This window comes from Platalea leucorodia, assembly GCF_965183815.1.
Source record: "Platalea leucorodia genome assembly, chromosome: 5".
Classification (NCBI taxonomy): Eukaryota; Metazoa; Chordata; class Aves; order Pelecaniformes; family Threskiornithidae; genus Platalea; species Platalea leucorodia.
Genome location: NC_138827.1, coordinates 20,244,924 through 20,272,100, shown reverse-complemented (window position 1 = coordinate 20,272,100; position 27,177 = coordinate 20,244,924). Strand labels below are relative to the sequence as shown.

General features: G+C 36.6%; 1 protein-coding gene across 1 annotated transcript in view; it reads right to left on the bottom strand.

The window, feature by feature from the left end:
* Positions 1-27,177, bottom strand: part of MRTFB (myocardin related transcription factor B) — an 87,549-nt gene that overhangs the window by 26,624 nt on the left and 33,748 nt on the right. Inside the window, exons 4-8 of the mRNA XM_082314284.1 lie at positions 8,555-8,620; positions 6,037-6,092; positions 4,854-4,929; positions 3,608-3,769; positions 2,851-3,035 (exon numbers count right to left, since the gene is read on the bottom strand). Coding sequence (XP_082170410.1) covers positions 2,851-3,035; positions 3,608-3,769; positions 4,854-4,929; positions 6,037-6,092; positions 8,555-8,620 — 545 coding nt within the window. The remainder of the gene's footprint in view (positions 1-2,850; positions 3,036-3,607; positions 3,770-4,853; positions 4,930-6,036; positions 6,093-8,554; positions 8,621-27,177) is intronic.

Below are 27,177 nucleotides of genomic sequence, written 5' to 3'. Positions count from 1 at the left end.
TTAGATCTGTGCACAGAAGTGTCTGTAATATGTTATGAAATCCATAAGCAAAGGATTGAAGTTCTATCTGAAGTGCTTTTTCAAACAAGTTCAAGTGCTCTGTTATTTTGTTGCTGCAATCATGTATCTATTTTACGCTTCCTACTTGAAAACCTTTTGGCATGTATTGCTTTGAGTATTTTTATTTAACTCTCCATTAGGAACCTAACTCTTTACTTAGGAATCTAATTTCATGTGGTTTGTTTTCAATTTATTCAACACAAATTACATTCTCTCGACATGAAACCCTATTCACATCTTAATCCATATGCTAGGAAACAATGAAATAAAATGGATGTACTGTACTTTGTGTCCAGCATTGTTTTTGAATATGAACTTTGCAATACTTTTTCTGTCTAGTCTAGTGACAAGAAAATCAAGGAGACTAATTCCAGATCCTGAACTACTCAGTTGTCAAGCATCCATGGTCATTAAGACAATAACATCTTTGGAGCATGAACAATATTTATCTCATATTTAACTGTTTAATTTTACATTACTTTATACGGTAAGAACTCAATACTCAGTTCTGTCTTATCTTTTGTTCGTGTCTTATCTATAAATTGCAGCAAGTTCCATATGTAGAGCCCTGGCTTTGCTATGAATCCTCTGAGAGTTTAAATATATAAATAAATGCATTTTCCAAAAGAATGCTTAATAAAAAGACAAGCATGAAAATAATTTGAACTGCAAAGTTATGCATCTTTTTCTCCTTTGTGTAGTGGAGAAAGTGATGAAGGAACACTCTTCGGAAGTCCTGAAAAAAACCCGTTATAGATTACAGTTGATGAACATTATCCTGAAGAATATTACACATTTATAGTAGTATCATTCACATATTGGTCAAATTTTGATACCCTCTTAAATTATTTCAAAATAAAGTATTTTAATGTTTGTGTTATACAGGCTAAACCAACTTGTTTTCACCAGGTACATACTTGCATGAAATGAAACAAGTTTAAGTCCTAAAACTTTTGAATTTCCATCAAATTCACACTTTCTGCTTAAGGAATACTGCTCAAATTAATACAAAACTTTTCGGCTAATTAAACAAAAATGACAACATTACTGAAATTTCTGCGTTTGCTTATACACGTGTGGTATATTGATACCAAGTACACAAAGCTGAGTGCAATATTATTATACTGATGTAATTTATAAGTCACTTCATATATATAATACTGTGATGAAAACTGAAGGCTTTCCACCAGATAATTTATTGTGATAGTAATATAGCTGTTTTCATTCATGTACAGCAGGAAAATGGGCTTCCTGGGAGAAACAGTAGTTCAGGATCCAGGACTTTTTTCTAGCATACATAATTTCTCAGCAGACGTGCGTAAATTTGATTCAACAACTCATTCAGCATTGATATGAGGCAAAATTTTTGTTACTCTTCACTTCAGCACATAAACACAAACTCATGGTTCCTCTAGACAAGTATAACTCAGAATATAAGCACAAGTTGTCATTTACTTAGCTCTGTCAGTCTCAAATGAGCAAGCTGTTAATGAGCGGAAATGAGCGCTGTTAAATCTGGCTAGTTTGGAGTTTGCCGACCATTCAAGCTAGTTGCCATCAGACAACGTACGATGACTTTGCTTGCCTCTCCCTCCACTGGAGCCTTAATTTGGGTCTCTTTCTCCATCCAGAGAAAAAGTTCCATGGAAGTTGCAGAAATCTAGTTAAAAGCAAAGTCTTCTCCTCGTAACTGGGCTTAAGTCAGTGAGTTTAAAATTACTAGCTGAGGTATGACAGAAAACATCGTAAACGATCTATTTAAGCTAAACATAGTAACCTTTAAATAAATACATATATCTCATTGATGAATAAACTTACTGATTAACTCAAAGGTGAAGATAAAGACCTGTGAAGCAAGTGCTGTAGAAGATATTCCAGAAAGCATCCAGATAACTGTATGATTATGCATATAACCCTGTGTTTTCAGTAGCCAATAGAAGATAAAAGAAATTAATTTGTAGCACATGATGTTTGTTTCATTACTGTTTTGGCAAGTTATTTTACATCATCACTTTTATAATGTGTATAAAAATAGGGCAGGTGATGTTACTGTCCATTTCAAATCACAAAACTAAATCGTTGTAAGAAGAGTTCTCTTTTGAAACTCATTTTTGCAACTCTTGTGAAAACAGTCAAATGTTTTCATTCAAATCCACTGTTCTTTAAATCCTCACGCATTTAAATGCTCTACTATAAAGACGTTTTATCTGCCATGGCAGACTTAGTTACTTTCCTTTTTTTGTAAGTAACTCAAGAAAACCTCACAGAAAAATCAACATAAAGGTTACTTTCATTTCTTAAATAGTAAATTCCTTAGGCAGTATTTTAAAACTATAGGAGAGAACATTTAAATTATGTGGGAAACCTTATTTTTAATGGACTTTTCTGGAGATAATGGAACTGATGTCAACTGTTGTTGTTTCAGCTAAGTTTAATTCTAACGAGTTCAAGACCTTGCCCAGAATGAAGACAGACATTAAGTAATCGATAACAGCTGGAGTAAACCACAGATATGACCTTTTAAACAACTTCTGGGAAAGCTGTAGATCTTCTACGGGCCATAATGAATTTCAGTGAATTTATGGCTTTACTACAGTCTGTGGGAATTTCATCATTGCCAACAGCTAAGCCTGGGTTCTAGTCTATAGACTTCCAAACAGAAAATGAAGTCCCAGACACTCCTTTGCAACAGCAAATGTACTCATTCCAGGTGAAACTATGCCCTGTTTCTATAGTGCCAGACCAAACAACATACTGTAAAGATTTTGTTTCAACATTTAAAAACTGTACCTGTGTTGACGTAGCAGCATTTGGTGTTATTGGTGATGGTGAGTCACTTGTTTTTGGCTCACCAGGGGAAGCTGCTGAACCCTGGGATTCTTGGCTGGCTGGCTGATCTGGTGATAAAGCATCACTGCTGTCTTCATCAAATGAATAATCATCCAAAGCTTGAGGATAATTCTCTTGTCCAACTGCTAGAATGTTTACAAAGAAACACACAAACCAATTTTTTTTTAGTTACACAAATTAAATTTAGACATTGGTGGCAGAATTAGCTAATTACTAGAAAATGATCACTTTTCAGCACAGTCTAAACATATGGTACATAAGTATTTATTGTGTTTTTAATATAATGGCAGCCATATTAAATCATATTCAAGGAATCAATGAAACTAAGTGCATAGCAGAAGTTGTTTTAAGAAGAGATTAAAAGGTATGTTCAACATATGTGGAGTGCACACAGATACCTATGACACACTGAGTAAGGCCATAGATGTTTGATTATTTTGTAATAATTTTTATTATGAAACAAGTCTTTTCAAAGACAGTATTATACTCCAACTATAAAATTCTAACTTAGTTTCAAATAAAAATAGGATAACTTTAATTAAATGATGACAGAGTTTAGGGCTCAGAAGCTGAAAGAATAAATAGTAATAAACTTTGCGTATGTTTTCTTCTGGTGAACTTTGCCCTCAAAAGTTAAATTATTATTTTCCACAATGCCAGGTATATAACAGATAGAAGCTGTGGGACTTGTACTTGCCTATAATAGCTTCTTTAACGCTGGAGTCTACAGGAAGAATATTTTTTTCTACCAGTTCCATAGGGCCAGGCCTCTGAGCAATCTTCTCATTCAGATCATCTGCCAACCGAGCTCTCTTCAGCTTCATCTGAGTGGCTTGTAGTGAAGGCTCTGCAAAGGTCTCTGAAAAGATATATTGATTTAAATATTCTGTTTCATCTTTCCCCCCAATTTTCTGTTCCGTTTTTTTCCCATTTTGTCTTTGCAGTAACCATTCCACTTTTATCAAAAGCAGGCAAGTATTATTCTGAAAATTCTCAAATTAATTAGCAAAAATAAGATTATATAAGAAGATGTCGCTCATCCCCCATGATCATGTTTTTCTATAAATATAACCTCTTTTTTAACAGCAGTAATACTTTTTGTAAACATTCATATCATTTCTAACAATAAAGCAGGGAATATAAAATAACAAATGCCAATTACAATCTGAAGACGGCATTTGCTGCTCGAATGGTTTACCAGTGTGAGCTATGGTAAAGGTTTAACTAATCCATTGATTTTTGGATTCTCTCTTAACAAACACCTTAAAAAGTTTACCTTTAAAAATAGCTTCTAGCACAAATTTGAGTCTTCAAAATTGTATTTAAATGAAAGTACGGAGATAGTCTGTCAATATGGATGTCATCTATCAATATGTATACTCCTATCTGGGTTTAGTATCCAAATGGATGTTTTGAAAACTAACAGCTATTAAACGGACTTGGATTATGCTTATTTGGTAGGATTATGGTGAAATACAGCAATACAGCCCCGTTCATAAAAAGACTATTGTTCCAAATGACCTGAGCAACAAGGAAAATAACAAGGCAGGGTGGAAATCAAGTTTATTAAAGATTGTTTGGGGTGGCGGCGGTGGGGAAAAGTACAAGGCTGTGAGGTTATTTTAGGGTATGAGTACAAATTGAAGCAATATATACGCTACATGTACATACACCATGGTATAGTTACCATTATAGAATAAAAGCAATATGCAATTGCAAACAAATACACAGTTGAGAATACTTGCACTGCCATATATGTATCTATTATTATACAGGTTTAGAATACAGATTACAACAGACACTAGAATTAGGTAAGTAGAATAATAATATTTCTATTATTTAGAAATAATTCATATCAAAGCCTAATTCAGTTATAAAACTGAGTGCATAACAGAAGTTCCTTCTAATAGCAGCTCAAAAGGTACATACAGCTGGGTACATACCTTCGAGGATGTGCATTCTGACCAGCTCAGACCGGTCCGGCCTGCTGCGAATCTTGTGCTTCAAAAAATTTTCAGTCTTTAAAGAAATGAGGAAATAGCATTAACTACTGTTTACTAGAAAAATCAAAGCAGTTTGATAAATCACTGATGTCTAATCAATGCATATTTGCAGTTGCATTCAGATAGGTGGACATCGCTGTTAGAACATGGGCCATAGAGGGGTTTGTTTTGTTTTGTTCTGTTTTTCTATCAGTTAAGCAGTGCTAATGAATTTCTGTCTTCCCCAAACAAGTTGGGAACGTTTCTGGATTTCACAGAATCATAGAATACCAGGTTGGAAGGGACCTCAAGGATCATCTGGCCCATTTCTAGCGCAATCTAGACGAGATGGCCCAGCACCGTGTCCAGCTGAGTCTTAAACTTGTGTTCAGCGTAGCGGAGTCAACCACTTCCCTGGGGAGATTATTCCAACGATTGACTGTTCTCATTGTGAAAAATTTACCTCTCGTGTCCAATCGGAATCTCCCTGGCAGTAACTTGTGCCCGTTACCCCTTGTCCTCACCATGTGACTCCTTGTAAAAAGGGAGTCTCCACCTTCTCTGTAGCTCCCCTTTAAGTACTGGTACATGGCGATGAGATCACCTCTAAGCCTCCTTTTCTCAAGGCTGAACAAACCCAGCTCTCTCAGCCTATCCTCATACGGCAGGCTTCCCAGACCCTTGGCCATCCTGGTGGCCCTTCTCTGGACCCCCTCCAGCCTGTCCACATCTTCGTTGTATAACGGGGACCAGAACTGTACTCAGTATTCCAGGTGTGGCCTGACAAGTATTCCAGGTGTGGCCTCGATCCTGTACCACCACACAAAATCACAAGAGTATAGATTTGCTACGGAAATACTGCGCAAGCCTAATTTACCTAGGGATCCTATCCTTAACTGAAGGTAGCTATGTATTACATTCTGACCGTAAGTTCATCCCCCCCGACCTTGATCTGTGAAGGATTAAGAAAGTTCCTCTCAGATTTGACACCAATATTTTATTTTAACGTATTCTTCCAAGATAAAAGCACATGTTATTACTCTAATGGTAATATTTTTTTCATGCACTCAGAGAATTTAATATCACATACAACTAACTATCCATTTTCAGATGTTAATGACAATGAAAATACAAAGTGGTTTACCCTGGCTCGCTCCAGGCTCTTTATCTGCTCATGGAATGCAGCTGGGCTTTTCAAAGCTGTGAAGGAAGAGTAAGAGTTAAATTGACAGGAAGCGATTTCTGAAAGAAATATCCTAATCAGTATGTGTGTATGGTTGTTTAACACCATCTCAGAGTTGTGTTTGCATCTGACCAGGCTTACATTTGACTCATGCTAGTTGTATTCACTTATATTTAACAGAGATGAGCAACACTCCTATACAGAATACTTGGAGTATTTGATTTTAACAGATATTCCCATGTAACAGTTAACTTTTTCACTACATACACCAGGGTCTATTTACCAAAAGTGTTTCACATTAGAAATTTTATGAGGTAAGGTTCAAAATGCCAAAATACTGTTTCATTTATTCCACTGTATTTACTGTCTGTCTATATCTCATACTTGCTGTTACTAAGGAGAACTGGACTGTCCCTTAAGAACTATTTGTGCTAATTTTTAAAAAAAATTTGTAGAAGCCCCAAATGTTCAGATTAGAGAACAGAATGATGGTTAGCTGCTAAATAGCCAAAAAGAGTAAAAAACACTATTCAGCTAGAAATAATATGAATTGTAGAGTGCTTCATCTCAATTGGATTGTTGAAAGGAAGTGAAATGGCAGCAGGCATGATCCATCTTATTTGCCACACTTTTGGCAGAGACAAGATACTGCAAAACAAAGTCTTTAACACTTTTTGACAGGTTAGAAGTTTTTTCTCAGGTTTCACTCAAAAAGAAACAGATCGTTCCGTTCCTGAAGATAATCAACACCACAGCCCCGGGAAGGTGAAGATGCTTTAGCAAAGCAATCTGAAGTCTATTGCATACTCAGAAACCTTCAAGAAGAGATCAGCTTTAAGATACTGTGCTTTCAAGCTACAATTCACAAGTGCACACTGCGCTATTTATAATAATGACATAATTTTGATATGTTTTCAATGGCTGGGGTTTTTGTTTGTTTTAAGAAAAATCACTTTTCACAGTTGAATCTTTTGACAACTTGGACCTATTGTCTTGACCCCAGTCTCACCCCACGCTGTCCACTGAGGGATTCTCCATGTTTTCTGTGTCCCCCTCATTCTGAGGCCAGGCTGATCTCCAAAACAAGTCAGAAGATGTTACACTGAGCAATTAGCGTAGTCATTGGGAGCCTCAGTGGAGGAACACCACAACACCTCTAAGGAGTGCAGGTGAATTCTAGGCCACTAAATATCTGTATTCAGGAAGATCCTCTTGTGATTCCTAAATTGATTTTAGGTATCATAAGTGCTGCTGCTGAAACAACCATAGTCTCTAACAGATTGAAATCAATAAAGGAGAAAATGGACTCTGGCAATAAAGTGCAATTGCATAAAGCACGCCAGTTACTTACTTTCCAAATACAAGTGCTGTGAGTTCAGCCATACAATTGTAACAAATATGTAAATTTACAAACATTATTTGCTTGTCAAAGCACCATGATCTGCAATTAAATGCCAGCGGCAGAACACAGTTAGAGGTAAAAATGGTTTACCGAAGAACTGATAATTCTTGCATAGCTGTCAAGGATGGCAGGTAGCCAGGCCAAAGAGTCAGAAGCTCAGCATTACAGAGTCCTGAAATCATAAATACACCTCCAACTGTATTTATGAACTTGGTGACATTGCTGCCTTAGTGAGACACTTCACGCTAAGGTGATCAGCAGCATCTCAACTCTTCCAAAGACAGCATCTGAAGGCATTCATTGAATTTTTACCACTATATAATCTTTGTTTTGGGAGAGAATACCAAACTCTTACACTGATTTGGACAGTTTGCCAGGTGTGGCAAGTTGATCAGGAACTCTTGGCAACTGGAAAAAAAAGTTCTAAAACCAAAACAGTTTTCTAAAAAAAAAAAAAACCAAAACCAAACCAAACCAACACCCCCAAAACCACAAAGCCACTTCCCATATTCTTGGAAATGTATTCATACTCAGAAAGGCCTAGGCACAGAAGCTTCTGCATTAGGTCATATGATCCAGCGTACGATGCCCAGCCTAATCCACTGCCTCATGTCCTGTAACATCACAGCTACCATCATGCAAAATTTGACACAGAAAACACGTCTGTTGGTGCATAAGTCACAACTTCTATGTGTCCTTTGTTTTTGTTTGGCATCCCTTGCTATCCTGCTCTTTAAAGACTGCAGGCTTTGTTATTGATGTCCACTCATTTATGTAATTGAATTTATTTCAGTAAGATTAGTCATAATTAAGAGAGAAAATAAAAGCAAAATCAGACTATGTCTGCAAATCCTTGCGTCTTCATCACAATGGCTATTTTAACTGAAACATTAGGTGAGCATGATGAATTTACTTCATGCTCATTTAGATTACCAAAAGGATCCCACAGGTCTTTTCAGATGATAAAGTTATTTTTCACGATTCTCACAGAACTGCTTACCTTCATTATTTTATATATTCAGTTCATAATTAATACAGTACAGTAATACAAATAACTAGAAATAACATAAGTCTTACGTGGCATGATGCCCTGGTCCACCAGCTGTTCTCGTGTCCGTCTTTGTTGTAGCCTCAGCTGAAGTACTGACAAAAGAAAACAATCGTTCATTCAGATGTAAGCATACTATCCCTCTGAAAGTACAAAAATAACCACTCAAAAGAGAAAAAGTGTTTCAACTTTAGAAATATTTTTTCTATCGGTATTCAGGCCTGACAGTAACCTCTAAGACACCTGTCATTAAGGATCAACTGCTATTAACATAGTTTGGAGCGATTGCTTCCAATCCCTATTTATCTTGGAGTTTGCTGCTTTTTGGTCCCATCTGATAAAGGGACTGTATTTCAGACATACATCCACTTTTCCTATCAGCTAGGCCTCAGAAGAGGTATTAAGTATACATCCAAATCTAGGATTTTTTTTTTCCCCTTCTAACACTACTCTTAGATAACAGATTCAAGAAAACATAGTGACGTATAAAGAGTTTATACCATAAACTGCAATGGTGATACAGCCTTCTTACATGTCTTAAACCAATCTTACATGACTGCACTATGCTGAAATAGAAATTATGTTTGCAAAACATTTTAAAAGAAAAGCTGTATGTGTTTGGTTGATAGTTTTTCCTTAAGGATTTTTTTTTTTTTTTAAATATGAAGGCTTTTTGTGCATTTAAATGAAACTTGCTGAAACACAAGAAACTGAACAGAAGCCAGATTTTACCTGGCTTATTTAAATACACCAAAAAAGTTATACAATCAGGAACAGACTTCATCTTCTCTCTGAACATCAGAAAATGCTGTCTTCCTGATTGACATATGTGTTATCATAATTATTTCAAGGACCAAATAAATCCAATACTGTCAAATTTGGAAAAACTGTTTACCGTTTCAGAGGTAACTTCTTATGTTTCATTACATTTAATAAAATGTACAAAGGTTCTCATCTTATTGTTACTGTAAGAATAACCAATGCGACACACATTCAATACTATACCAGTAACTGCACAAAACCTGGGGCATAGACATAAAGGCCTCGTACTTTCAAAGATTAGGGCTTTTTTGTAAATGTTCCCAGGGAAAAAAAAAAGATGATGATGATGGAGGAAAAAAAAAAAGTAGTCATTTGTTTCTTCTACTGTTCCCTTCCCCTTGTTTCTGTATCAATTTATCACAGTACTTCATTATTTCTTAGACACATACAGCCACTACCCTAATGTGAAACTTCATCTTTTGAACAAGAGATGGTAAAGATGCTTCATCAAGAAAAAATATATTAAAGATGTAATATTTACATTCTTAAATTCTGCCTTGATAGCTTATTATGGATGTACGATTATGACATGCTGCTCCCATTGTATTTCACAAGGAAGCAAAACAAACTAATGCATTGTCCAAAACATCAAAATGAATGCAATTTCTAAAAAATTAGGCTAAGGACAAAGTTCATTGTTTTCAGAATTTAAAAGGAACCAGCTTATTTCCTGTTCTACAGTACAGGAAGGATACTCCTCTGGCTAAAGCATTAAGACCGGGAATAGCAAGTCCTGAAAACAAGGACGTTATTTTCTTGTGTCACACAAACATTGAGAATTTAAATACAAACATTTCAGGGCTGTGGCACGGCAGTTCTGGTCAGAGTTTACAATATTGTTACACAAGAGTTACAAAGGACAGAATTGGGAGAATGCAAAAGTAACAATAGTAAAATGTAAACTGATGGAAAGCCAGTCAAAATATATTGAGTTCCTCTGGAAACTTGAAAATATCTGCTTTAAATAATGAATTGTATTTTCCAAGTAATATTAAATGACTGTAAAAAGTTAACTGAAGAATTATTTTATAATGGTTTGAATGATTTATTTTTGGTCTTCCTTAACTTCATGTGGCTCCAGGTGAGCTGTGTCCTCTTCCTATGATAGCTCTTACTAGCAGATGCAAACTTGTACTGCCTGAAGTCTTGAAGCAACTCAACACACTCCTTTCAGCAGCGCTTCCTACGTTGGCTTTGGCAGCGTAGTATAGCTAGCTACATACACCCCGTAAGTTCAGAGCATGGGTAGAGAAAGTTCAAATCTTTCTGCACAGAACCACGTGGGTTTCTGAGTCCAATTGGTCTAATCTGACCCAAAAAATGCAAATAAGTGCGTGCAAACACACATGCAACCGTACACCCAATTTCAAAAATCCACAAGCTTTATACAGTTAAGTGTGAATTAAGAAAAATAATGTAGTGGGTCAGGACTTAGCCCATTCCTACAGAAAACTTCAAGAAATGCACATTTCAGTGCAAATGCATTTTAAGCATACGATATAATATTATGATGTTAAGCTTCTGGGGCTACTTCTAGGAATTTTCTACTGCACTAGCACAAAGCACTGAGAAATTCGCTAACTGGTGTGGTGTATACAGGAAAGCAAAGAACTCTGATATGTTCTTCTTTTGGATTCTCTTGCTTACAGCTGTAAAATCAAAACAGCTCAGTTAGTCTTAAAACTAAATAGGCAATCCCTTTAAAAATCTTAAATAAGTTTTACCCATCCAAATGGTGGGAGAGAATTTATAAACAGTGTGGCAAGATTACCATATTTCAGACTCAATATTTTTGGTCTTGAGTAGATTAAAACTTGACTTTCTTCTGTTCTTCACTCAAATTATGCTTCCTTTTATACAACTAGGAAGCCGTGGAAAGGGTTGAAAACCATGTACTGCTCTAGGCAGGAATCTCATCTATGCTATACAGCTGTATTTGGTCCAAATTTACACCACACTTAAATTTGGCTTTCTTGGAACACTTAACACACTACAAATGTGTCTACCAATCTTTTACCCAGTTACAAGTCAGTTTTAAACATATGCCTCTCTATTTCAGGCTCAAGGTCTTCAAGAAAAACGACCTGCTCCAACATCAGTTATGTCCAGGGTAGAGCTGATATACGTCATCAGACACAGTAAGTAAATCAGAATTACTATTTTTTTCAATGCCATCGCCTGGAACGCAGTGGATCAACAAGTGAATGCTGGTAATATTACAATAGATGCAGGAATTTTATCACTGGTGCAAGTCATCTACCAACATATAGATGACTCGCCTATCATTAAGAAAAAAATGCATTTGTGGTACGTTATATTTCTGATTTCTAATATGCTTTTTACTCAGACTTTCTTTTTTACTGAGTTTTATCATAAACCCCATATTGTAAGTGTAGCTGGTTCAGCTACCTAAACATTGCTAGTATGGTGCTTTCAGATACTAGTGAACACAAGTGGGAAAGTTAAACAACGTTCAAATTGACCTTCACACTACAGAATGGTAACACTGTTTTGCAGAGTTGATAACAACAATTTGAAAGCCCTCACTAACTCACCAATTTGGACAGTTGGCTAAATTGGAAAATTATTTTGTAGGAAGTGCATACACCACCTACTCTATGAAACCTACTACAGACAACGGATAGTTGTTCTTCATCTTATCAGACTTATTTAAAATTCTAAAGTAGTATCACTGCAATCTCAAATGTGATGTGCAAAGCCTTTATGCAGGAAAAAAAAGCTTGACAGTGTTTTTTTAAGAAAGTAGTGTAACTGTTAAAATTACTTATAAAGGCGCAGAGTTTTATCAGAAATTTATTATTTATTAATTAGAGATCTGGCTTTCCCAGATCCAGATATTGACATGACTCTCAGACCACGGCTTTTCATCTTTCATTTGAAAAGGATCAGACTTGTATTTGTCATTCCACTACACCATGACAGACAATGCTCAGGTCATACGGTTGGACTGGACAGCCTAAACGCATCCCACCAGTTCAGCATTTAACAATTATTACATTTTAATTTTTCATTGGCAAGTTTGTGGGAAGAAAAATCAGAAAGGCCTCACACTGCACCCTGACAATACAAGTAAGCTAAATAACTACTCCCACACTTCTAATATGTATTCTCCTGTGTTCTCCTAAAGTATACTTTAAAAAGAGTCTCCCTGAGGTACACTCAGCTGCTGAAATTTCTTTTGGGAAAAAAGAAACAAACAAACAAACCACCCCACAAACAAAAAAAACTCAAAAAACAACATACCAAAGTTTCTGTGTCAAGGTCCTGTTCTGAACCCTCTTTCAACAGCACTAGTAACATGGAAGTGTCAGGAACATACCATGTGCGCGTCCAAAGAGGGAGACACTTTGAACACTGTGAGCGCACTGGTACGGACTCACTGCATGCGATGCAGTTCCTGTCGCTCCGCATTTGTGCTAACTGGTGTGATGTGCGTCAGAAAGGGGGAAAGGCGTCTGACATCACACTTGCACGCAGTCCTACGCCATGGAAGCACCAACACTATAAACATACCCCAGTGGATGTGTTACTTATGTTTGTGGCTGATGCGATTTCTGTCAGTTCCTGAAAATTAATGCTGCTTGGCCATGGCCATGATAGGTGGTATTCCCCGAGGAAATGGGAGAGGGAGACTGAAATAAATCTATTCAGCAAAAAAACAGCGGTAAGAATGTATGTAGCTTTTCTCTTATTTTCCCACTCGTCTCGACTAATTCTTTAATGAACATTAATTCCCCATGTAGATGATGGGAAGCCCTGCTACATAATTTATGAATGTATTATATCTATGATTTGTGGCTTCAATTATGATCAGATATTTGGCTTAAGCTTTGCAGAAAGAGGAAGAAGGGACCAATAGCCTAAACAATGTATAGTCTTACAAGAGAATATGCAGCACACTATAGAAGGATGAGAAGAGCAGTAAGAATGTACTTGCACATAAACCATATAAGCTCAGGTTTCACATGAAGCTTTAGCATTTTTAGCATACATATATGTATATATAACAAATAGTTACTGCCTCTCATAACACTACTTGCCTACCCATTATCTGTTAACCTATACTGGGCATCACAAAGCAAATAAGGGATGATTTTGAAGTTGTCCCATGTGTACCTGGAAAAGTCATAAAAACTGTGGGAGGACTGAAAAAACAAGAGCTACAGAAAATATATAACGTGCAGCTATTCACTTATTAAATAAATATCAGGAACTTATATATGTTACATAGTAAAGAAAAGACAGCCTGTAGCATAACTAATAGGGAAGCGCTGCAGGGGGAATACTAAAGAAGAGATGACTCACAGTTAGAAAGATGGTGTAAGAAGATAATCATTGAAGATTTTGACTTGACCAGAGCAAGGAGGTTCAACAGAAACGTAGTTGGATGAAAACCAGATGTCTGCTTTTGCAAACAACTCCAAAATCAAGAAAGTTTAAAAAAGTTTGGTGTCTGATTTTATTTTTGTTTAAATAAATACTGAGCAGTTGAACACGTTATTAAAGAAAAGTTTCTAAATAGGAAGTAGTTGTGAATAAAAAACCTAAATATATTATTTTTAAAAGCTGAAAAGCTGAAAAAAACTTTTGTTTTTCTAAAGCAAACAGATCGGTAAAAAGCTAATATTTATATCTCGATAAAAGACATAAGGACCTAAAATACTTTTAGCCCCCACAGCAGCAAAAAGTAAAAAGCAGAGATGTTTCTAAGAAAGAAATGGTAACGCCTGTACATGAGTTGCATAGCTACATCTAGTCAAAGAGGAAATTTGGCTTACAGGTCTGTGTGTCAGAGCAGATGGTCATACTACAGTCAGTAACGACCTTAATATTGTCATTGTAGTTAGATAGACTGAGCCCTACAACTGAGCAGGAACAAGTTACAGACTTGTATCCTTCTACTGGAGATGAACCTGAAGTGGATATAAAGGAAGGGAACAGGAATGAGGTTTGTGAAAAGCTCAAAAGGAAATGGGGACCCACAAAAAGCAGCTCAAAGAACAGCCAGAAAGATATGGAATATGGGAGTCATGGAAACTAAATCACAAGTTTTCAATAAGGAAAATGTGATGAAATTATCTTCAAAGACAAGAATGAACGATGTGAGAATGGAGCACAGCTTTGCAGTTTTGGCACAGAATTACTGATTTATTTCAGTGAGAAACTCTCTATAAAATAGAATGCAGGTTGGTTTAAATCTAATGTAATTAAATCTAATACAGACTTTGCTTATCATATATATAGAAATCCATATAGCAAGAGATTTCTAGAACAGTCAGTAACACACAAAGAGGTAAATCTATTAAGGATGGATGAGACAGGAGGACACAGCTTCCAAAAAACCTAAAAACCATGGAGTCATTAGCCAAAGTTGTTATACTGTACTATTTGTTCTAGTGTTTTGGGTTTTTTTTTTTTTTGGTTGTTTGGGTTTTTTGGTGTTTTTTTTTTTTTGTGTGTGTGTCCCCTGCCCCCCTTTATTACAAAGAACTGTTTAGAGACAAACCAGTGTGGAATCTGGGGAAGGGAGAATTCAAAAGACATGAGGTACTACAAAACAAAGTTCCCCATGGGGTGGTACTTACTCAAACACTATGTTTAACAGATTGTTCTTATCGGGGTAAATCCATTCAGCTTGTTGTCCGATAGTTTACCTCTCATTTTTGTACTGTTAAAATCAGGCAGTTACCCGCATAACATCTAAAATCATAGCAGATGATCTTCAAAATAAAGGCCCAGAATTGACAAAGATTTACATATGTTAATACACTATTATGTCAGTAATACTGTTCCTCATATTTAAAGTGTATGTGCAAAAGAAGGGCTATGTTAACACCACTGAGCAAATCTAGTTGCTGAAAGATGGCACAAATATTTCGCACTTCACATTATCTGGCAGGAATCCCCCTTCACACACTGCAACTCTAACAAATTGTCATTGAACTGCTTCTGAATAAAAGCCATGCACAGAGAGGTCAGTCAAACTCCTGTTTTGACTAAGGGCGAAGGAAGGGTATCTTTTTTATTTTCAAGTCAGTGAATATTTTAAGATTAACATTTTAACACCAGGGGAAGAGATTCCAAAATTTCCATGTGTTTTCTTCAGTCAATAAAATGATCATTAAATCTTAGATAGCTTATTTAATACTTACTAACAAACCCAAAAAGCATAATCCCTCCTCACAATAAGAACATCTGGTTATCTGACTCTCATAAAGTCAGTAGAAGTCTTCTGACTTCACTGGAGGTATAGATTTTTCACCACCTGAAAAACTAAGTGCCAGAGGCTGGTCCTCCCACTCTTAGGGTTTCTTCTAGTGTTAGCATACCAGGGAATCAGTGCTTCTATACACAAGGGAATGGAGATGATGATACTGCAAAGGAGAGGTTATCTGTTAACCAGTGCACTTTATTATTTTGAAGTATTTCTACATAGCACTAATTTTTAAAAGTTAATGGCCTCTGTTTTCATCAGTGAGTACTGTTCAGGTTCACATACACTATGCCCTACAGGGGCATAAAGATTAAGAATAACCAAAGCAAGCAGATCCTCAATAGCCTGAAGCGCTCTGCTGGTTTGAATGCAAGAAAGCTGGCACAAATAGGCACTTAAGCAAGTACACATCACATTCTGTATAACCCTTTGAAAGGTAAGAAACGGAGAGCAGTCCAGTCAGGTCTTACTCAGTGTGAATGGTAGAATAAGTGAAAATAAAGTGTATTATTAAATCACTTAGAACAAACAGCTATTATCAAAGTTTAGCAAGTGATTTTGGCTACAAATCTGTAATTTGTATCCTATGGAAAAGATGTCTCAAAGTTGTACTATATAATCACAAGCACTGGAATGTAAAGAGGCCAAAAATAAATGGATAGTTGTCCTGCAGGAACAATGCTATCTACACTGATTGACAAGCTTTCACCACTGCTTCTTGTCTTGAAAAGAAACAGAACTCGTACTGTGCACAGTTCCAGCTCTAATAATTCCACATCTAACACAGTTAATTACATATCCTATTAATTTAAAATCAAATTTAAATTTTTTCTTTTTATAGAAGGTACTATGAAACAGCAAATAGTTGTTGACATCTAACAATTGCACAGGTGAAACAGACACTAAACCATCGAGACGGGGTTCATTAGACAGCATGCAGTTCTTTCAAATGACAGCAAGAAGAAAAATAATGCAGCAAGATATTTTATGTTCTGTATGTAATCATCTCATTATTTCTTCCAAAGTTAAAATCCAGTGGATATTAGCTATTTAAGCCCTTAAAACTGCAAGTAAAAATGGGAAAATGTAATGTCCAACATTCCTGCATACTCCCTTGGAAATTTCCAAGAGCGGTAGAAACTCCAGTGCAGGCTGCTAGGCTGGCTGCCATGGAAACAGACAGGGCTGGAAACAGGGCCGTTTCCTTTAAATTAAAAGCTGTTACACAGAAAGCCTCCATTTCTTTCTGCCAGCTTAAAACAGCTTTTATGCAGCCAAGGTCTCTAACCCGTTGAGGTTGAAACAGAGCGGTAGATGTTAACAAGAGACGTTCTAGTTGCAATGAAGCACTGCTGCAGGAGATGAACTTTTCTATTGTATCCGCGATCCGAAGTAATTTGTAACTAGTTATTTGGCATCAAGGCTATAACATTAACACAAGTTCATGAACGGCAGGGTGGCAGTAAAGTAGAAGAGAGTATTTTATCCGACGGTAGGTGGACTACACAAGTGATCTAAGCATCGGCTTTGTATTAGAATTCTGGACCAACCTCACAGCACAGGGCAACAGTTACAGCAGTGCAGAAAAAGAGTATCAAGTACTTAACTCTGTGCCTCTCTCAGTTGTTACCCTCACACCCCCCAACACCATCTGCTTGGACTTAAAAGTTTATATGGCATTTTCTAACCAGTGTAATTTACACTAAGTTAATGTTCCACAGACAGATGTTTTGCTTTCTCCTGAGTTGTGATTGTTTCTCCCTCAACTCTATACGGGGTGTTGTACTCTACCTATAATTCATTAAATGCTTCATTGAGACAAAAAACAATTAATCTTTGCAACTAATATTTGTTGTTTGAATAAGACTAAAAATTGAATGAACTGAATGTTTTGTGTAACAAGTAAAAGAAAGAGCAGGTGATATGCAAGGTACACACTTCAGGAAGCTTACGGAATATGGTAGCTAGTTTGGACCTGGCATTACTCATTCCACATGGTCCAAAGTCAGAAATTTGGTAATGTAGCGTTCTTTTCATTTATATGACATGTCAAGGAAGGAAGGAAGGAGAGGGAAAAGCCATGAAAATATTTAGCTACCTGTAATTTGTTGGAAGTGATTCTAAATAAGTTGTACAGCATTTTAAAGATAAAATGCATTTAAAATTGTGGTACCTCCCATCAGATGGTGATACAGTAGTTTAAATACTCTCAATTTTAAAATAAAAATAATTCGTCATTAAAGAAATCAGACATCATCTAAACATGAGTGAATATGTTATATTGGGTTCAGTCTTCAAAACTTTCAGGTATGCCAGGGTATCATTGAAAAAAAATATTTTACTTATTTTTACTTGTTTTTACAAAAATCCCTTACTTATTTTTATATACTTTTAATGTTCTTTTTTCCATTACTGTATATGTGATTTTTCTGCTAAGGCTATATCAAAAATAATTAAGAAAAGCTAAATAGCCTCTGATGCATACTCATTTTAAGCAATTATTCAGTCATACTTTCATTTCAGCTTAGAAATGTTCTGCATAAATGCAAAGCATGTGAGTGGAGACTACTGAGGGCCATTTCAGCTGATCTCTTCAGAATTCTGGAGGAAAACCCTGCAGGACCTCCAAATCTTTTAAATCATACCACTGTGATTTAAAGCCTTTGTCTGTAAGCCAATAATAATGTACACATAACTGCTTCCAGAAGTAACATCACCATACTGAAAGTAGAAAACGAGAAGCTAGATGAGAAAGATAGCTAAATGTAAACTTAACATTTAAAACAAAAATACAAAGCTTAACAATATCATCAGCTGAGAAGCTTAAATGACTAGGATATAGGACAATCTGTATTGTATCCTATTGCTATTGAACACGTTGCTTAGAAACAAGCCAGAACATACAGGAGCCTCCAAACAAATTACCAGAATGTCTGCTGGGAAGAATATATATATACACACATGTATATGTAAAAAGCGAAATCTATACTTTTCACGATTCTGTTTAAGTCTTTAAAATCAGAAAAATCATTACCATCTTGGGGGGAAAGCCTGAATAAACTAAAGCTTACATTTCAAGTATTCTGTAAAATTGCATACCTTAAGTACATTAACAATAATTACATTTTCTAAACCTGCAAGTATTCGTCTGCTTAGTACGGTCTTCTGTTTTTTTAAAAAATAATTTGCATTTCCTCAAATACTATCAGCCAAGAAGTGTTCTGTCAAGGGACTCATGAAACTTGTGTTCAAATTCTACATCTACCACAGACTTGCTTTGTGATAATTTGGAGCATATTACATTGAATGATGACAGATGATTTCCAGCCAAACCCTCTCGAGAAGTTACTACCTCCATTTTCCATGCTTTTCCTAGGCACAGCAGAGCCAGCAAATAAAATGCACACCCAAGCAGATCCTCCAGCTCACGAGATTACACATTAATTCAAAACACTGAGGAAGGTGGGTTTACACTAAGATGCCTGACTGCGAACTGGGATGTAAGCAATGGCATTGTGTCAACTATGCCATGTAGACAACAACATCAGATTTCTGCAGATGCTTGCTCAGCGGATGAGTCAGATTGCTTACAGTGACAGTGAAGTCGCTGCATTAAAAAGGACTTTGCATTAAAAAGGCTGAGGTACATACATGTTTTGTTGGATACTTTGTGAAAGGAAAGAGGAAACCTCCACCATAGCAACAAAACAGACAGTGGTTTCAAAGTGTGGTTTCATAACACAATATGATCTAAGATAGGATTACTGATGAAAAGACAAAGGTCTCTTCCTCCCTCCAACCCCAGCTGCTTCTGTTGCATCAACACTGGCAAAGATGCAGCCTGTCAGGTCAGTGCTCTGATCTGGCTGAAAACGAACACTGTTGAAACAAACAGCCTTCAGTAATACCTGTTCACTGATCCTTCTCACTTCAGGGTTGCATAATTACTAATGCGACACAAGAAAGAGGCTGGCAGTAAGCAGGGTAGGGCTGGATGAGACTACACCTACTTTTGGCAGCAGCAGTCTTAATCCTAACCCTTTATGAAACCTGTAAGAAATCTTGTAGTTGCCATAGCAAGTTTCCTTGGAACTCCTGGTTAGCAACTGTATCCTCTAATTCTATACAGATTACATACAAAATCAAATTAATACATTGTGGCCTTGGCTTAGTGAAGTATTTAAGAATGTGTTATTATAATGGGATTACCACATATTTATTATTCATTTAAGTGCTACACTGAAGAAGAAAATTTTGCAAAATAAGTGCTGAATTACTTGTATGACATAGAATTATCCCACTGTCATTAAAGAGACTGTTTATGATAGATCATCAGGATACATCAAGTTAAGAATTTAACACAGCCCCACAGGACCAGTACACTGAATTTACAGTGCTTCCTTTATTAACTAAGATGACAGGAATAATTTTTTTCCCAGTATTTTTCTCATTATCTGTGTCTCAACAAACATACCTGATAGACTGCCACTGATAAGGGGTCACAAAAACACCTCTAAACACCATATAACAAAACGCTTTTTAAAAAGAAAAAGAAAAACCAAAACGAACAAAACCAGCAAACCAACAGTAGAATCTTTAAGTCTAACATGTCACGGCAGGAGAGCAGTAGAGGTCGAGTATCACCAATACTCAACATGCCATCAATAGCAGGAACTCTGTTCAATAAACAATTCTCATGCAATATTGATTTGATTGCAGGGGAGGAAGGGAAGAAATCCTTCCTGACTAAATCTGGTAATCTATTAACCAGACAGGATGAAGACATTTCCAGTAAGCACCTGAAAAATCCCTGTGCTTCACTCATTCCACCCTGTATCCTGTTTCTAGTACTTGCCAGTCTCCAGTTCCTCACAAAACAGTAAAGTTAAAAAGCAATACAAATCCAGGAAAGAAATTATGTTTCAGAGTGGAAAGACAATTTCCTTCCTGGTTAGTTTTTTTCCTTACAATAACCTGCAGGCAACTGGTATCTTTGAAGCTCAGATTAATATATGAAAAATATGGTGCAAACAAACTGGGATCCAATCTCCTTTTAAAACCCACCTGAGACAGCACCATACTGATTTGTTTCACCAATTTAATACTGTGTCTTCAAGAGTTCTGCATGGTCATACACTCTTGCAGGAGCTCATCAATCTTTATATTAAAACAATTTAGGGTACAAGGCAAGACTTCCTAAATTCACTTCACTCCTCAGTTAGAAACTTTCTAATCTGCAACCTAAATATATTCATAATTCCTAATATATGCATTGTTGATGATACTAACTCTTTCTTACTAACTATATGCACAATGATGCCCTGGTTGCATTCAAGACTCTTCACTTGAATTTTCTAAATGTTTTGGCCACTTACTTTACATTAGAAGGCAATGCTAGAGGAATTTCTGAAAAAGCTGTTTAGTTAGCACTGTATTAGCCTCAGAGCCAAAAAGTATTTTTGTTTCTTGCTCATACAAAAGATAATTTTGATAAAACAGATAAAATTAAGAACTGTTTTCACAGAACAGACAATATGTAACAATAACATATGAGTTGTTTACGAGAAAGTAGGGCAATTAAGAGGATTTCCTTCTGTGCTATAAGATGCTATAATGTGTATCTTCTAAGAGTATTCATTAGCCTAAGCAAAGAAAAAAAAATTATCCTTGTAATCTAACCTTCCAATGCTCTTAGTATTATTTTGCTGAAGACAGTGCTGGGATTTATGTTTCCATCAGAAGTCTCTTTCCTTATAAAGAAATACTAAGTAAAAAAGGAACTGCACCTAACAATTCTCATAAGGTACTCGCTGCTGAAATAAGCACACTGTACTATCTCTAGATTTTTAGATTTATCAAACTGTGCAAAACAGATTATGAAGCAAAGGCTGTAGCACCTTCTGAATTACTTGACCTCTATGTACTTCATCTGGGTTTCCCAACAGAATTATACTTTTAATTTTTGCAGTTTTAACTATTCACAGATGATATTCGTAGTATTTTTGTGTCCTAACAAAAAAACGGCTGATGATTCAGGTAGCAGAACCAGTCACACCATCATCTGAATTAAAGGAAAAAGGGGACACACACACACACACACAGACGGACGGACAGACAGAATGCCATAAGCTAATTTAGAATATACTGTTCTGTAAAATAAGAACTATGTTATTTATAGTGTTATTTACATAGGATGAAATTAACAACTGCAATTGAACTTTTAAAAATCTACAAAATACCCGAACTACACATCTTTTAACATTATAAACTGAAAAGGTGAAGCTCTGTTTTAGTCTCTCTAGATGCAAATCAAGCAGATTTGCAATGTTTTCAATAATTCATTCTATATACAAGAAAGAAAATGCTTGTTTTTTCTAAGCTTTAGAAAGAGGAAAGGCTGGAAGAGGAGATCCTGTAGTCAATCATACTCTCAAAAAGAGGTTCGTTATTTTAATTATTAGGCTGCCAAACTTAGGAGAGAAAAAAGGATAAGCAATATTCACTGGGGAAAAGTGAAAATGGAGAACAGGTACTAAAACAGAGAAAAGGAAGCAAAGATAGTAATTGTGGAAAACTATTATATCTTCTTTTATGCACTGAATAATTTAAACTCTAAAATATTCATGAATTTAGACTGGAAGAGTGTCCCATAATTGCAGGTTTTTTGCTACTCTGACAGACCATCATTATTGTAACGTACATTTTTTATCCACTTTCTACATAACTGACATATTCAAAGAAGACTGAAGATAATGATTACCGTGGTTACTTATTAGCCCACCTACACTATCCACCATGTTCATTTTTTCATGTCTTTCTCCCCTTTATTTCTTAGTAGCTTAGATTAGTCAGGGTTTTTTTCCTACAGTATTTCCCACAACAGAATGCTCACTCCTCTGTCCCTCTCAACTTCCTCGCCTTCTTTCTTTGTTCCTGTTGCCCCACAGAGCTTCAGAGGTAGCAGCAGCAGGTTTAACTGCGCCTATTTGGAGGTGGCAAGGCACACACCATGAAAAAGAAGCCACTGTTGGCCCTTTCTCTTCAATCACTGTTTTTCAAGCAGTGCTTTCGGGCAGTAAAGGCAGCAGAACTGTCAGGCGCTCAGCCACAGCCACAGGCACCAACACTCAACTTATTATTATCTCTCTTTCCAATCAATAAGAAACCTTTGGTATCAATACATTATATAAAAATCAGTGTTTTCTCTAGCCCTAACTTAGATCTAAGTAAAGGCTTTTTTAAAATAAACTGCCGGTTACTGAATTCAATAATGAATATGGGTTATCTTTTTGCTATTTTAAACATTATTAAGATCCAAGTTTAAAAGCAAACAAACAAAACCCCCAAACAAACCCAGCATTTAAATTCTGAGAAAGGCATGATCTCATGTAGAAGGGGCAAAACCAGCAGTCTTGCCACAACACCCAGGAAGAAATCTCTGAATCACCAGACAATCCAGAGAGATCTGGAGTAAAAGCCAAGGCAGAGGGCCATAAAGGGAAGGGAGGAATTTTGTCTACTACAAATACAGTTTGTTTCTGACTGATTAAGAAGTTGGAGTTTTGAGTCTTGAACTGCAAAGAGCCTGGTGTGTTAACAGACACTGGTTAACAAACTGTTGTGTGCAGGGCTGGCAGCTGACCTCAAGAGATCTCTTCCTTCTCCTCCTGAACACAGGCCAGCTAGAAGAATACCTCCAGCTAGAAAGATTAAGACAACTTCCATGTCTCAGCAGTATTATTGCCACAGCCTAACAAATACTACTTTAGATGACTCTGGTATAGTACCATTTGTCGGCTTTAAATAACACTTCAAATATCTTCAGACTATTGCTATTTTACAAACTAATGCTTGTGCATTATATCAATTTAATGCACAGTCTAAAAACAATCATTTAAGGAGACATAATTTGAAAAGCATACAACTGGAAAGCAGAGTCAAATCTAATTTAAAGTGTGAGGGGAGAAGGGAATCCTAGAGATAGGCAGATGAGAAAAGCACTGTTGAAAACGAGGTAGTAATACATGTCTAAAACTAAAGGTTTGTGGGGTTTTATTTTTAATAGTGTCATATTTAATGACATTTATTTTGTTATATTTATTTCAATAGTGACATTTTGAAGTATTTTGTGCAATATTTACAGGACAATTTCGGAGTATTTCATTAATTCAGCACTAAATGCTACTCTGAAAAAAGAGTACTTAATCGCTCATTTTTCTTCATACTACAATTTCTATCAAGCTAGTATCATCGTTATTTTAATAGTCTCAGGTAAATTCTAAACTTTGCTTTTAGAAATTTTTTTAAGAGGGAAAACAATACCTAATTTAATGTACAAAAATTCTTCCCGACATACAGCATTACACCGCAAATGCTGGGGAACTGAATCTGCCCAGTACTTCTGCATTTTCTGTCCCCCGACCAGCAAGTGACTGACCTTCCTTGAGACTTTTCTGGCTGTTCACCTCAAGGCATTCCTTCTCCTTCAGTGGCTTAACATCTCCTGCAGGTAAAATCTCGGAAAAGCCCTGTTGCTGCTTCTTGGAGCTATCGATCATGATGAGAATCCTTTAGAATGGCAACATCCAGCATAGGAAAAAAAATATTAATTTGTCACCAAGCAGTACGCTGCTGTCCCAAACACTGTTTCCAGGTCCTTTCTCCTAATAAATGACCAATTGCGCCTTTGTGCAGCCGAAAGCAGCCATCATCCTTCACTTTCTAGGTTGACCTGCAGTACGCTCAGTGTGCTTTGGAGCCTGTAACTCACTCAGACAGCAGGCGCACAGCCTGTGAAGCAGAACTCCCAAATCCCACCTCTTTTCCCAGACAACCACTCCCCCTTTTCCTTTAGTTGTGCTTGCTTCCTCTGCACATTCGTGTTTCAATATGCGGCTTGATGGTCAATCATCTGACAAAGAATGAGTCAAGCAGTTAAAAATAAATCCAGCAGTTGCTGAAGGAGCAGCACTCGCTGATACCTAAGACAAACTGCTGCTGAGGACTCTCTCCCTTTTCCCCCTTCCTTCTCCCTTCCCCCACTACTCTGAACACTGCTGCCGGCAGCAGAAATACTTTATCTTTGCCTGACTGGCACATTCATTACTCATTAAGTTTCACCAGTAAATAAAGCTGCACACTGGCATTTGAAAAAGTTATGTTGAGGAACCTTCCCACCCGCCCCAGCCCCAGGTCTTGTTTCAGAGACATTTATCTAGCAGAGGTAAGTGAAAAACCATTGATTTTTTCCATGTCTTTCCTTGCAGTATAAGAGAAATTCTGTTCCTTGTTGTAAATATCTAAACCCCTAGTATTCTGTTATTTTCCTTTTTGCATTACAGTTACACATCTCATTATTCCCAGCAGTTTTAGGAGTATTTCCTCCCACAGCTCCTGATCTGCCATTCGCTCCAGCATATCCCATTTATCTTACATGAGTCATCAACTTCAGTGTCAACATGGAAGGTTTTGGGGAAAGGGATCCCCTCTAATTATCTGGCATTGGCCATGAGGGAACAGCAGACTAGTTAGCATTTTATGTACTTAGAGAAAATAAACTATACATAATTTTAAGTAGTCACTACATGTCAACAACTAACTCTAGCAGGTGCATTTTCCCTTCCCTTTGGCCTAAAAAGGCTATCATACAGATTTTCCACACCCCTACTTTGTATTTTAAATCCTTCAGCCTGAAATTATAAAGGACATCTTCACTCAGATAAAACGGTTTCACTTTTATGGCATCAGATTTGAAAAGATCTATATGCAATAACAAACACCTGATGCAGAATTTTAAAAGTGGAAACTAGGAAAAAAAAAAAAAATCATCTTGCCTCTTTCGATCTTTCTACAAGACAACCATTCAACACCGACTCTTCACCTTCACAGTGCAGTCCCGGGGCAAGCAATTGATACCGTGGGGTGTGGGGCTGCCTGACACAGCCAGCAGGACTAGCAAGCCTCTCCCTACCTCCCTGCCACTGGGAGAAGGGAGACCTACACCTACTCAGAACCGCAGATTCAAAGGAGACGTGAGCTTACTAGACCGTATCAACCTCTTGACATCTAAGGAGCTGAAAATACAGGCAAAAGAAAAACTCTCTCAGCATAAATGATTTGAGGCAGCTCTCCCAGCCTAAAGATTTGGTTTTTGCACATCATTTGTATAAAAATTAACACCTTAAATTAGATTTTGCTTAAATACAAATTATAGACTATTCCAATACATCTGCCTTTGCAGTGATTTTTACTGAACACTAGAAAAAAAAAAAAAATTACCATGAAAGAACTTCATAAATCAAATGAACTTCCTCACTGCCTGCAGCCGGAACACTTACTATGCATGAGGAACAATATTACTGTTGAGAATCTCCACACATTCAGGGAAAAAAAAATCCAGACAGAATATAAACACAGACTGTTTAAGAACCCTATATGAAGATCTGACACAGTCAATAAATAGAATCTTACACAGTTATGGATATACCAGATTATAACTCCACATTTTTCTTGTACCCACAGAGAAGTTAACAGTTTGGATGGATTAATTATATTCTAACAGTATAACAACACCTAACAGCAGAAATTGTTTTATGGGAAGGGTACAGTGCACTTCACACATTTTCTGAAAAATCAGTAATTTGGTCTGAAGCAATTTCAAAATGATTCAGAGAACAGAGTATTTAGAAATTAAAAAAAATCAACATACTAGTACGGAAGTGTGTAATTAAAGAACCAAAGGAGTAATAAATTTTCCTTCCAGTGTCATAGTTCTGAAGGTAGTTCTATCCATTCCTATCTGTTTATAGTGCTTTATATAAATTAAGAGTGTCCGGTGCTCAAGTGAATGCTGGATCACAGTAACAGCAGGTGGGTAACAGCAGTTCAAGCCTTGATGAGTGTTTCTCACCTGTTCAGAAAGATGAGCTTTCGTAGCATGGAGTTCCTGCTATCCACTCCTCCCCTTTTTCAAGGGTACCCACCCCACAGCAGAATTTACAGAAACAAATATGCTTATGCTTCAGCCACTTGGAGTTAAGCGTAATACTTTGCTTCAAATTCACCTCCCAGTTCAATACAAGCTAACATACAGATTAATATTTTAAAACACCTTTAAGAAGCTTGATCAAAATCTCAACAGTAAATTGCAAAAAACTTTATGAAGAAAAGCAGGAATCACAGAATTTATGGGAAACAAGAATGATTAAATTCTTGGGCAGACTAGGAGAGACGAATGGTCAAAATGATGCTGTATATTTTCCAAGTAACCAAATATTGTAGTTGCCAATAAATGCTATACAATATTGAATAGTTGGGGCAGAGGCAGATGTAACAACTGAAGAGGAATAAAAGATACCTTGGAAGAAGAAAACGTTTTTTGTTGAGATTCAGATTCATAGAACACCTGGACATTCTGCCCAAGGAACAGTTTCTCTTAAATCCCTACATGAAGAACGACATTTATCCCCCACATCATAAAAAAAGACTCTCATTCCAACAACTTGTTTTCCCAGGAACCCTGAATATACATTAATCCAACCTCAACTAATAATTTGGATATACCGCTTACTTGAGTGATCAACAATACAGTTCTAC